The sequence below is a fragment of the Elaeis guineensis genome, chromosome 6 (genome assembly GCF_000442705.2).
Source record: "Elaeis guineensis isolate ETL-2024a chromosome 6, EG11, whole genome shotgun sequence".
In the NCBI taxonomy this organism is placed as follows: Eukaryota; Viridiplantae; Streptophyta; class Magnoliopsida; order Arecales; family Arecaceae; genus Elaeis; species Elaeis guineensis.
The window spans coordinates 124,393,620-124,407,845 of NC_025998.2; the positions used below are offsets into that span (position 1 = coordinate 124,393,620).

Sequence of the window (14,226 nt, forward strand, 5' to 3'; positions counted from 1 at the left end):
AGGCTGTTGAGGACTTCTGGATGTCAGAGAAATACTACAACAAGAAAATTGAGTCTGTCGTTGATGCTTATATTGATGGAAAGCAGCTGGTCTGGGACAGGGTTGCTGTCAAATATCCAGAATTAAATCTAATTTTTTTGGATGAAGTTTGGAACCCACTACAGCCGACACATCCCCGATGGATACTCCCACATCAGATGATGCCCCTTAGGCTTTCTGTTTATTTTATTTTGTATTTGGACCTTTTAAGGTCATTGTAAAAACTTTGAAGAAATGAATGAAGTTTATTTTTCTTCATAGCCCTTGCATTTTATTTATGCTCATGTATTTTTATTCAGCATACAAAGACTAGCTCTGATCTAAGGAACTTAAAATTACCCCAATCAAAAGGATATTTAATCCAATTCTGATCTTAGAAATTTAGATAAATCCATCCTGGTTTAAGGGACTCTGAGTTTCACCGCAAACTTAATTCTGATCATAGGAAGTTAAGTAGAAATGTTCCAAATGAAAAAACTTTAATGAAAATAGTCCCAATTAAAGAAATTTCAACAGTTGGAGTTCTGATCAAAGGAACTTTGATTCCGAACAAAGGAACCTCAGCAGTTAGAGTTTCTATCAAAGAAACTTTGGTTTCAAACAAAGGAACCTCAACAGTTGAAGTTCTGATCAAAGAAACCTTGGTTCTGAATGAAGGAACCTTAGCAGTTGGAGTTTTGATCAAAGAAACTTTGATTTTGAACTAAGGTACCTCAACAGTTGGAGTTTCGATCAAAGAAACTTTGGTTAGGTCAGTTCTGATCCAAAAAACCTTGGTTCAGAATAAAGAAACCACAGCAGTTGAAGTTTCGATCAAAAGAACTTTGGTTCTGAGCAAAGAAACCTCAGCAATTGAAGTTTCGATCAAAGAAACTTGATTCTGAACTAAGAAACCTCAGCAGTTGGAGTTTCGATCAAAGAAACTTTGGTTAGGTTAGTTTCGATCAAAAAAACTTTGATTCCGAACAAAAGAACCTCAACAGTTGAAGTTTCGATCAAAGAAACTTTGATTTCGAACAAAGGAACCTCAACAGTTGAAGTTTCGATCAAAAAAATTTTAGTTCCAAATAAAAAAACCTCGGTAGTTGAAGTTTTAATCAAAGAAACTTTAATTCCAAACTAAAGAACCTCAGCAGTTGAAGTTTCGATCAAAGAAACTTTGGTTTCGAATAAAGAAACCTCAGTATTTGAAGTTTCAATCAAAGAAACTTTGGTTAAGTCAATTTCGATCAAACGAACTTCTTGACAAGTCAGTTTCAATCAAAGAAACTTCTATTGAGATGATTTCGATTAAAAAAATCTTTGAAAAGTCAGTTTCGATCAAAAAAACTTCTGTGAGATCAGTTCTGATCAAAAATTTTTTTTGACAAGTCAGTTTCAATCAAAAGAATTTCTTGAAAAGCCGATTTCAATCAAAAAAACTTCTTGATAAGTCAGTTTCGATCAAAGAAACTTCTGTAGAGCTTGTCGGACAGGAGTTTCAACTTTTCATGTCACTTTTATATGCAAATATGAGTTGATGAATCTATAAATTCATATATATAATAACATGATGTTATAACATCACTGATAATATATATGTAGGTTGACCGAATTCTATAGCCTAGGGAGTAAAGTTTCATCGAATTGCTTCAGTCAATAGACCTCCGGGCATATCACTTCGTCCACTTGATAGGGACTTTCTCAGTTGGATGATAGCTTCCTTTGCTCAGTGGGTTGAGAAACTTCAGCTCATTGCAATACCCGATCGCCAGCTCGAAATTTTTTAGTCTTGACTCGAATGTTATAATACTTGGCCACCCTTTGATGATAGACAGTTATTCTTACGGTGGTACATTCCTTGCTTTCTTCGATCAAGTTGAAGTTAGTTTGGAGCCACACTGAGTTGGTATCTTTATTGTACTTCTCAACTATGAGGGATAGAAGCCCAAATTCTATAGATATACTGCTTCAGTCTCAAATACGAGATTGAAAGGAGTCTCACCTGTTGGGATCCTCTAGGTTGTCTGGTAAGCCTACAACACATGATGAAGCTCATTTATCCACAACCCCTTTGTCCGATCTAATCTAGCCTTTAAGTTCTGTAGGAGAGCTCTATTGATCACTTCTACCTCTCTATTTATCTATGGGTGGTCTATCGATGTGAAACGATGTTCTATTCCATGGCTTTTATAGAATTCACAGAGTCGAGCACCACTGAATTGTTTTACATTGTCTGTGATTAGTACTTTGGGAAGATCATACTGGCAGATAACAAACTTCCAAATAAAATTCTTTACTCTTGTCTTGGTTACATAGATCAGAGGCTTGGCTTCGACCCATTTCGTAAAATAATTGATAGCCACCAGAAGAAACTTACGTTAACCGGACGCTCGAGGAAAAGGACCAATAATGTCCATTCTCCATTGAGCAAATAGCCAAGAGGTGCTGATGGGGGTCAGAAGTACTGTCGATCGATGCTGAATATTAAAATTTCTCTGGCATCGATCGCACTTCTTAATGAAGCTGTCTGTATCTTGTTGCATAGTGGGCCAGTAATAGACCTATCAAAGAATCTTGTAAGACAGGGATCTATCCCCCAAGTGACTTCTGCAGATCCCTTAGTGAACCTTCCATAGCACGTAATAACCTCAGACGGGTGCAAGCATTTCAGGAGAGGCAGAGAAAATGATCATTTGTACAGCTTATCATCATACAGGATATAGCAAGTGACCTGCTTTCTTATCTTTTGAACCTTCTTGTGATCAGATGGTAACTCATCCATCTTTAAATACTTGAGTAGAGAATAAATCTAGCTGGATTCCTCATCAACTTACTGGACAGCAAGAGGCTCTTCGAGACTTGAGATTTTTAATACTTCGAAGTAGGTTTCTTTTTCTAAGTCAGCGGGCAATAAGGCTGCTAATTTTGACAGTGCATTTGACATGATATTTTTCACTTTGGAGACCTATTGAATATCAAAACTCAAAAAGTATAAGATTAAATTCTTTACCTTTTGAAGGTATCTCTTCATGTTTTCCTCTTAGGCCTCATATTCGCCTTTGATTTGTCCAACTACCAATTGGGAGTCGCTGAAGATCTTTAGATTTTGAGCCTCTGCTTCTCTCGGAACTTTTATGCCAGCAATCAGAGCTTCATATTTTGCTTTATTGTTGGTGACCGAAAATTCGAAGCACAAAACGTACTCCACCACATCACCTTCAAGACTGGTTAAGATAGGTCCGACCCTTGACCCTGATGAATTTGATGAGCCATTGACATGCAAGATTCATAATTCCTCAAGGTCAGCTCCCTCATCTACTTCTTCACTTCTCGAGCTTTCTCCAGCTTTTGAGCTCTCTTCATTTTTTGAGCCTTCCCCACTCTTTGAGCTCTGTTCGTTTAGAATGGTGCATTCAAGGATGAAGTCCGCTAATAGTTGGGCTTTAATGGGAGGCCTTGGATGATACTACAAATCCAACTTTGAGAGTTCTAAGGCCCACTTTGTAATCCATCCCGAAGTATCTGGACGATGAAAAATGGCTTTGATTGACTGATCAGTAAGCAACACAATAGTGTGAGCCTAAAAATAGGGCCGAAGTTTTCTTATCGTGATGACTAGCGTAAAAATCAGCTTCTTGAGCTTAGAGTATTTGGTCTCTGCATCATGAAAGACTTTGCTGGTATAGTATGTGGGCTTTTGAATCCATCTTTCTTCTCGGATAAGGACTGAGCTAATCGCCACTGGAGAAATGGCGAAATATAGTAGTAGCTCCTCACCAGGCTGAGGCTTCGTGAGCAATGGTGATGAGCTGAGATATTGTTTCAATTTCTCAAATGCCTTCTGGCACTCAGTAATTTTTTGGAAGTCTTTTGGCTGTTTGAGGGTCTGAAAAAAAGAGAAACATCTTTCGATCGATCTGAAGATGGAGCGGTTGAGTGAAGCGACCTTGCTGGTCAGACGTTGCACCTCTTTAATAGTTCTTGATGGTGTCATCTCAAGGACTGTCTTGATCTTCTCGAGATTTACTTCGATGCCTCTTCGCGAGATTATAAATCCGAGAAACTTGCCTAAGGTAACTCCGAAGGCGCACTTTGCTGGGTTCAGTCTCATCTGAAATTGGTGGAGAGTGTTGAAAGTTTTTTAGAGATTAGCAATATGATCTGGAGTAGCTCGACTTTTGATCAGTATATCATCTACATATACCTCGATGTTACGGTTGATTTGATCTTTGAAGATCTTGTTCACCAACCGTTGATAGGTAATTTTTACATTTTTTAAGCCAAAGGACATCATCCTATAACAAAAAAGCCCACGATCAATAATAAAGGCTATTTTTTTCTCGTCCTCAGGCACCATCCGGATCTGATTATAATCAAAGAAGACATCCATAAAGGTGAGGAGCTCATGCCTTAAAGTAACATCCACTAGTTGATCGATCTGAGGCAATGAGTAGCTATTCTTGGGATAGACTTTATTTAAGTCGGTGAAGTCGATGCACATGCATCATTTTTTGTTTGCCTTCTTAAGCAAGACGACGTTCGCCAACCAGTCTGAGTACATTGCTTCTCTAATAAAGTCAGTCTCGACCAGCTTATCCATCTTCTTGACTATAGCCTTCTGGCGCTCTGGGGTGAAGTTTCACTTCTTTTGCTTTACCAGACGACAGGTTGGATCCACCTTCAGATAGTGAGACATAACTTTCAGATCTATGCCAAGCATGTCCATGGTCGACCAAGCAAAGAGATCCATATTTTTCTGCAAAAGAGTGATTAGCCAATTTTTTGTTATCTTGTCAAGGTGTGAGTCGATCTTCACAGTCTGGTTGGGCTTCTCTTTCCTCAGTGAGACCTCCAGGAGGTCCTCAGATGGCTGAGCACATTCCTCGGTCAGATCATCTCGGACATCCAGCCTTATTGGAAGTTCGGATCGGGCCTCTACTTGGAAGGGCTAGACTTCTACTCGAAGCTTGGTAGTAAAATATTGTCGAGCCATAGCCTGGTTGCCTCAGATTTGCCCTACGCCATTCTTTATTGGAAACTTTGCCATCAAGTGATAGCTCGACACTGCAGTCTTTAAAGTTTATAAACTCGGACGGCCAAGGATCGCATTGTAGGCTGAAGAAAGTTTAACCATCAAAAAATCGATTTGGATCATCGTTTGCTCCGGTGGAGTGCCCACTGTAACAGGCAGCCTAATCATCCCCTCTAGAATCATCAAGCCTTCGAAGAAATCCTGAATTGGGGTATTGAACCTACTTAATTGATCCGGAGTAAATTCTATTTGGGAGAAGACAGAGTAATACAAAATATTGATCGAGCTTCCATTATCAATAAATACGCAGTGTACATTATAATCAGCAATATTAGCAGTTACAACTACCGCATCATTGTGCAGGGCTTGCACACCCTCTGTGTCTTGCTCGGTGAAGATAATAGCATCTCCGAGTCCATCCTCAAGCCTCGACCTCTTTGCCTCCGAAAGCTCCACTGACCCAGACAACCCCCTAGTTATCATATAGATTTCTCCTCGTATGGGTTGGTCTTCTGCTACCACCTATCCTCCTGCTTCTTGTCTCTCTGACTATGCCGGTGCTGGCGTGACTGAGGCAAAATGAACAGCTGCTGAGACAAAAGAGGTGGCTGCTGAGCCTTTGGAGGAGGTCGTCGTGGAGGTGCTCTTCCTCGGATGAAGCGATTCAACCTCCCCTGCCTGATGAGCCTTTCAATCTCATGTCGGAGCTGGAGGCAATCTTTGGTATCGTGACTGTGGTCACGATGGTAGAAGCAGTACTTATTTAAGTCGCGGTGCTAAGGTTTTGTCTACATCCTCAAAGATTGAGGTAGCTTGGCTCGTACTTCCATCAATACCTCTCCCTTGAAAATATTCAAAGGCATATAATTAGTATAACGCCTCGGAGTTGAGGATTGTCGATTCCTTCTCTGAGGACTCTGAGGTCGATGATTTTGAGGGCCCTCATTTTTTCATCTTTGAAATGGGAACCGAAAGTGCTGACGAGTTCTTCCCTCCCATCTTGGAGAGTGCTCCTTATTTTGTCCTGTCACAACAGAGCTGGCAGGGATCTCTTCTACAAAAATCTCTCCTGTGCAGGCATACTTCTCCGCATGGACAAGCATATCGGGATAATCCTGAGAAAAAAATTTTATCAACGATATTTTAGGATCATTTTTCAATAGTCCGCCCATCATAGCGGACATCACGACCGACTGGTCCAGGTCACGAACCTCCAGGATCGCCGCATTAAAATAACTGATAAAGATACGGATTGACTCCTCCTCATTCTGCTTGATGGTGTGGAGATAGTCAGACCACTTTTGCTATCGTCCGCTACTAACAAACTGACTGATGAAAGATCGATACAGCTCTTCAAAAGAGTGGATTAAGGTCAGTTTCAAATTTGAGTACCACTACCGAGCTACCCCTTTAAGAGTAGTAAGGAACACTTGATAGAGGATGCCATCTGTTGCTCCTTGAAGGAGCATCACCATCTTAAAAGTCTCTAGATGATCGACGGGGTCGGTAGTCTCATCATAGGTCTCAAACTAAGGCATCTTAAAGTACCGAAGGAGTGGCTTCTGCATCATCCTCAACGCAAAGGATGGCACACTATGGAACCCTTCATAGGGCTGCACCGAGGAGGTATTATTTAGAGCATTCTCGATCTTTTTATCGTGTGCCTAGAACCTTCTCTCTATGGCAAGATCTCGATGGTACAGGCTTCAGAGTACTAGGGTGAGTGGTGACCAGGGGTTGAATCATGCCTTGATCCTGGCTGGAAGATCACCGCCTTGCCGGTTGTTGGGTCTTAAGGTGGCTCTAACGGGTCTGCCTCCTCTCTGGACTCCAAGGAAGCACCCATGGCTACTTAGATTGTGGTGGCAGTTGGAAAGTCGAATTCAACGAGGCACTGCCACAGGAGGCGCTAGAGGTGCCACCGAGAGAAGTACTAATGGCACCGCTAAAGAAGGTGCAGGAGCAACCTGATTAGGTTGCGGCACCGTCAGTAGAGGCGCAAGAATAGTTTGCACCGTCTGGATGACAATTGTCAGAGTCTGGACCTATTGGAAGGCAGGTTGAATTGATCCGCCGTGACCAATGCTGGTTGGGTCGGTGGAGAAGTCTCCATCATCGGTGGTTATACCTGGCTGTCAGCCTGGTTCTCCATCCGACGAGAGGTAGCAGTGTTGGAGAGATGAGATAGGACTCGCTTTGGTAGCATAATACGAAGATTATGCCTTTCTTTATCTATTATTGTTTATTTCGGTTGAGGTCGAAAGATGAGCAACTGGATCTTGCACAGTGGTGTTGGAGTGACCTGTAAAACAAAGTTTGAATCGAAGATTTTCGTTTCCATGAAGACCCTTCGATGCTCAAGTCAAAAAGCAGAGAATAATAGAAGTAGCAACTAATTCTTTGAGAGGAATTATTTACCTGGATCTTCGGGGCTTTAGTTATTTATAGAGGATATGGCTGAACAACCATGAGAATGTGTAGTTTCGAGATTATCGAACTGTTAGACGTGCTGTTAATGGGCAAGATATTCTAATCCTTATATACTTTCGTGAGATATGGGGGAGTTAGTTACGTCCGAACTTATTCATTTATGATGAACAGCAACTGCACGTGCTAGAAAATTCACTGTCCAAGATAATGAAGAAAGTTCATGTGCCACAAAGATCGCATATCAGATTGAATACAAATAGTTCAGCTCCACATACCTCAGCTCGATGCTTAGGTCAGCAATCATGAAGATAGCTCGTTGGTCTGAGGTATTCATGATAACACACTGATCCGAGATATTTATGATACCATAATAATATATATATATATATATATATATGTGTGTGTGTGTGTGTGTGTAGCTCTACTTTTGCATAGCACAATTTGAATGATGACTTCTGTTCTTAAAAAATGTGTGTGTGTAGCTCTACTTTTGAATAGCAAAATTCGAATGATGACTTATGTTCTTAAAAAAATAATTCATATAAAAGATGTCTTCATGATGAATAATAGTTAAAAAATAGTTTAGGACAATTTTCCCATTCAATAGTTATGCCGGTTATAAGCAAGTTTGATGGGCATAACTATTTTTTAGTTATATCTCCTTCCAAATGCTATTTGGTAAGCACAAAGCTTATTCCAATATTATATCTACTTTATAGGATAATGTTCATGTATAGTAAATAACATTAATAATATGCTGCATGTTTGAAAATATGGGCATTGCTTGTGGTTGCTATAATGCACCTTGACCATTAAGCTGGACAGCCTGCCCATGCTCATGATAGAATCAACACTAACAGAGCCTCAAAAATGTAGATGGGCAAGAAAACTCATTATTAGAAGATGTTGCACACCTGCTTTTCATAATGGGTATGGATGTAGTTGAATCTCCAGAAATAATGTCAAATTCTGCACTTTTTACTAATTTACCAGTAGTGCGAGCTATGTATTATTAAATAAGAGTTGGAATCAGAAGGCTTCTCCATTTGGCAAAGCAAGGCTTAGGACATCTTCTCTCTCTGACATGTTAGTCCCCACCCTGTACCCATCCGAACCAGGCCTGAGCCTTTGCTGGTGGGATCAGGGCTCACCATAATCAAGAGCCGAAGCAAGAACTCCCGCCCATTGCCAATGCAGCTGGTGTGCAATAGCACAAATATCGATTTCCTATGAATGTGTAACCCTGAAGAAAGAAGAATCTTCAGTGGTATGAAATAGAGTTGCATAACGGACCAAGCTGTGCAGGAAGAGATCGGGCTAGGCTCAGTAATAGTTTGCTCGAAGCTCGGTAATAAGCCTAGCCTGGACATTTTCTAAAGCTTGCTAATAAATAACCCTAGCTAGAACACCTCAACTTTGCAAAATTGAAAAGAAGCTAGGCTAGGCTCAACAATAAGTTCATCAAAGCTGAATTGAAATGATATATGAACCAAAGCTTGAACATAATCAAACTGGGCTCAAGCTCTCAAGCTCAACTTGAGCTCAGGACCCCCTCATAGCCAACAAAACCCGAGGAGCCAAATACTCAGCTCGGAAAAGCTCAGCTTGGTTGCAACCCTAACGTTAAAACATGGTGTACCTGAAACAATTCAGCATACAGCTGTATGAATAAAAGGTGTACCTCAATCAACACATTGGCACAACTCTTCACTACTGATTTCTCTAATTGTTTCACCCTTTAATTTGAACATATACATGTATGTGCCATCATTAAGAAAAACACTGTTTCTATATTTTGTAGCAAATTAATGCATCATACATATAAATAAAATGATGATAGCCGTGAACTTTACACATATGCACAAGAAGCTAGAAAAGCAAGCTCTAAGTAAGAAACCATACAAAGTAGATCTACATTCAGCAAGTAGCAAGCTAACAGAATAGCAGCATATCAAACCTCCTACTGGAACAATACAAGTTCAGAGCAATCAAGCGACAGAAGTCATACATTGCACTAGCATTAAGTCATACAGTAAAAGCTGAAAAATAAGAGCAGCATATGAGTACTTTCTTTCATGAAGTTTAAGAATCTTGGGCTATGGAATTGATAGCCTCTGAAGGGCTGCTATCAGCTTTCTCTGAAGATGAATCCAACATAGGCTTCTTCAGAGATGGCTCTGCACCAGCTGGGCTTACAGTTGCCCGCTTTATGCCTCTCCCTACAACCCCCAGATGTGTTACACCACCATTCGTTGCAGCAGTAGCAATAGATGGTGAATCAAAACCAGCACCAGTAGTTCCCATTTGTGAAGAGCTCAAAGAAAAAGATCTGCATGCATTCTCTGGCAGGTTATTCTCACCAGATGATGACTTAGAAGCAAATGCTTTCATAACTCCAGACACAATAGGGCTTGGATTTGACTTGATTTGCTGCAGGTCTTTGAGCTGCATTCCAAAAGGTTAAAAACTTAATTTCTTTCACTCCCAAGGATATATTCTGTCTACACATAACCTCTTGTTAGAAGTTATTGAGAACACAACTGCTCCAGCATCTGATTCATATGTTAAGTGTAGCCAAAAAGGAAATATCTATATAAATATATATAAAAGTCAAACCTCTAAAACAATAAAATATGCCTTACTTTTGTCTCAGTAAGAGCAGTCATATAGAAACTTGTGTTATTTACTTAATATTAAATATACTTTTTAAAATGCTAAATAATTTAACCTGCAGAATTCCAGCTACCTTCTTTTCAAGCTCAGTCACGATGCCACCAAGACAGTCCATCTCTTCCTTCAAATTAGACAATCTGGAACTGGTTCCACCAGCGCAATTGCCACTTTTACCTGCATCAGACATAGAGTCCCCATTGGCTGCTGCAGAATCTGTTGACCCCATTGCATTTTCCTTGAGTCTTTGTGTACGGGATTTGCACAAGGAGATAGCCTTTTCACAATAGGGAATAGCCTCTTCAATCTTTGACCCGATCTCCAACACCAAACATATCCTAAAATTTCTATATTCAAGTTAAGTGAGCTTAAAAAAAAAATATTATGACAAAATTGATTGATTTCTCATTCCAGAAAATGATCTTGTTACTAGCGATGTTCTACTTGATAAGGATACAATTCAACGATTCGTCGATGATCTGGCTCAACCAGACGTTCCAGAATGGATAAAGCTTTCTGATAGTCACTGAGGGAAGTCTCAATATCCTCTGCAATTTGAACAAAAGAAGTTATTAGTTCAATATAATTTCTGACAGCTGCTGCTACACATAATTAAAAGCTAACCTCTTTCCATGGACACCTCTCCTAGAGCAGCCAAAATATTTACTTTCTCCAAAGAGTCTTCTGGGCACTTCTCAACAATTGCTCTAGCAACATCTAGCATTTTCCATGCCAGATCTAAATCAGAGTCATCTTCATCTGCTTCTGCCAAAACCTCACCATCTCCTTCACTTTCCTCATTACCATCTTCCTGATCCTTGTCACTGCCATCTTTCAGGGAAACATTCGAGAAGTCATGATATTGTTAACACTAGAATAAGGAATTGGAAATGTCTATGTGCAATAAACTACAGAAACGGCAAGTATATCATCAAGAATTATTCAAGATGCCAACATGCTTTTAAAGCAAAAAAAAAAACAATGCTAACAACTTCAAAGCATATAGATAGACTATATCAGAAAGGAAGGGGAGAACAAAAAAAAAAATCTGGAAAAAGTTATTGTTCAAGGCTTGTGAGGACATTCAAGTAATTGCAATGTGGATACCAGTGAATTTTCCCAGTCAGCAAAAGCACTTCCTAGAATAGCAATTGAAATTTTAGAGCCCCATGAAAAGAATCAAATCGTGTACTTTGGTTTGACTTTATCTAATGATTCTACCAATGAAGATTCGAAAAGTAAATCTTTAAAAAGACATGAGAACAACAAAAAAGGTACATCCTTCTGACTAAATTTCAGTTCCCATTTCATTTCATCCTAATGTTGACAATAATGAAACCTAATTTTCAAGCATACCATGAATACCAAAAGATCAAGATAGAAAGAGAAAGGAACTTCTATTCATTGAGATTTTCTATGAGACAGCTCCTCAACAATCAACAAACCTAATATGGATGATAGGTGCCCTCACAGGCCATTATCATTAATTGATTATTTAAAAGGATAATGTAGAAACATCTCTTTCCTTGTCCCTCAGAAGATTCCCTTCCCCTTTTCCTGGGGGAGATGTTGGTGGTCAAAGCCCTTCACAAGATTACTAAGAAATATCTATAATTGGGAATCAAAATATGTAAATAGTTGGCTGGCTTAAGGGTTCAAAAACTTTTCACACATGCAATGCCTACTTCTTAACTATATTGACCAGGGTTATCAAATGTTTATCAATTTGATGTTCTACCTATTTCCCATGTCTGTAAACTAGGTCACTCCACATTCAGAGTCATCCTATTTAGAATAGCATGTTCTGCCAGATCAGAATAGGTGAGTTGATTTCTTTCCTTAGGAGGTGCATGTAAACTTCAAGTCTGACAAAAGACTTCTTGAATTAAGAATATTTCACCCAATTGACCACATTTACAGCAAATTTGCTTTTAAAAGCCAAAAGTGAATCAACATGTTTCACTTAGACACAACGGCTATGATCAATTGCATTCATCATAATCTGAACTGAATAAAAGCACAATCTTTTCAACCCAATAATGATAACAATGACATGGCTTACATAGAGATGCATACCTTCACCAGCTTCCTCATTGTCACCACATGGAATGTCTTCTTTTGCATCAGTAGAAGAAGCCTTTGAGCTTCCACTATTTTCCACATTACTACTAGTTTTATCATTCTCCAGGTTTGTTGGAGTGTTCTTAGGAATATTACCCAATGGATCAGCTTCTTCTTGAGCCTTGTATAATAGTGCACATCCATATTTATAATAGGCGCTAGCACATTCCTGAGAAAGTTCTCCATAATGTGCAACCCTGAATAATTAGAATATGTGGGTTAACTTCTCTTAATGATGAAAAGCATTATCTGCAGTAGACAATGGTTTATTGCTTTTCCTTTTTTTTTTTTGTTTTTTTTTACCTCATTAAAGTTTGACAAAAATATAAGTGTCATCTTGTAAAACAAATGATCTATTTGTTCAAAGCTGAACAGCTTTAGAATAATATAGTCATAATGATAATCAGCAAATAATTCATAAGGCACATGCACATGCATACAAAAACATACAGACATATGTAAGTACATAAACGATACATACATATACACATGATGTACACATTAAAAATATCGTATATCTTTTTTTGAACAATTTTTCAGTGACACGCACCTCTAAAATTTTTGGAAGACAAAGATAAAACAGCATCCAACTAACATATAATTTTGATCTTTCTACTGTCACTCACAAGCTGACTCCAGCCAAACACAAGCACCTGACCAGATCCTACAAACTGAGTTTTGGCTTTTCAATAACCAGCTCAACGTCATCAAGCGGAAAGGAATAGCAAGCTTAACTGGAACATGACCAAGACCCAGACAAAATTGGTGACGCTTGCTGTGATGATAAAATAAAATAAAATAAAAAGACAGGAACTTTAAAATAACTTGATGCTCTCGAGGACAAATTCAAAATTCAAACCTTACCCCTCAATTTGTCAACATAAAACTTCATCACAACTTTCGAAAACTTTGCGAATCAAAATTATTGGTTATCAGTCCCACAACAACCGAGAATGAAATATTGAGGCCAAAATATCAAAAACAATAACAATAATTAGAGAGAAAAAGGTATATAAAATGGAATTGTGGCTATAGGGGCGAGAGCATAGTACGCATTTCGGTGAGGAATCAAAGCACGCTGGCAAAAAGACAAAAAGAAAGAAAAAGGAAAAATCCAAGAAGTAATAACTGAAAAGGAAAAACCTAACCTGATTTCTAGGGCGCGGCTCAGACAATCCACGGCATCAACGAAATCCCCATCCTCTATCGCCTTCGATCCCTTCTCGAAAAACTCATCCGCGCGGGCTAGGGCATATTTGGAACTCTCCTCTTCCGGGCCGGAAAACCCAGCTCCTCCGCCGCTTGAGGAATCGCCATTTCCTTCGAGGCTCGGGCCATTCCCCTGCTCCTCCGGAGTTGGGGTTTGCTCGGCCTCGGGAGCGACGGTATCCCGCGCTAGGTTCTGCCCCTCTTCGACCAACTCCAACGCGGCAGCCTGGTTGGGGGAAGCCATGGTGGAATAGTAACCCTCGAAGGGACCTGGAAACCCTCCGAGCTCTAAGGCGGAAGACTGACTTTAAAATGGGAGTACTTCAGGGAGACGGAACGGGGTTTGTTTTGGGCGGGATTGGAAGAGCGGACGGTGATGTTTGACGCGGCGAGACTTTGCTGGTGGGTTTCATCTTTCTGGGCAGTCGTTTGCCGGGAAAGTTTTGTGAGGGAGGGACGATGTTTTCATCGATGGATATGGGTCAGCCTTGAGTGGAGCCCAACACGCCTACATTGGACCGTCTAAAATTAGGCGGGCCATATATTTGGCCCATGTGGCCAGGGAAACCCTTTTTTTTTTTTTTTTTAGAGAAAAATTTTGTGCACCGCATTGGGCCATATAGCGATCACTTTCTAATATATATTTAATATCTATAGTTCTACTTTTTTTATTTAAAATTTTAAATGATAAAAATATCTCTCTTTTTTCAAAAAAATTATGATATTCTCTAGCATATTATGAC

The 14,226-nt window shown here is 39.6% G+C and overlaps 1 protein-coding gene across 1 annotated transcript; it reads right to left on the reverse strand.

Moving 5' to 3' along the window:
* Positions 1–9,461: 9,461 nt before the first annotated feature.
* On the reverse strand, positions 9,462–13,873 carry LOC105060027 (uncharacterized). Its single transcript, XM_010943596.4, has 6 exons — positions 13,423–13,873; positions 12,230–12,471; positions 10,778–10,984; positions 10,611–10,701; positions 10,230–10,500; positions 9,462–9,928 (listed from the first exon to the last, which is right to left on the reverse strand). The coding sequence occupies exons 1-6, from the start codon at positions 13,725–13,727 to the stop codon at positions 9,566–9,568; spliced, it is 1,479 nt and encodes a 492-aa protein (XP_010941898.1). The 5' UTR covers positions 13,728–13,873; the 3' UTR covers positions 9,462–9,565.
* Between the last annotated feature and the right edge of the window lie 353 nt (positions 13,874–14,226).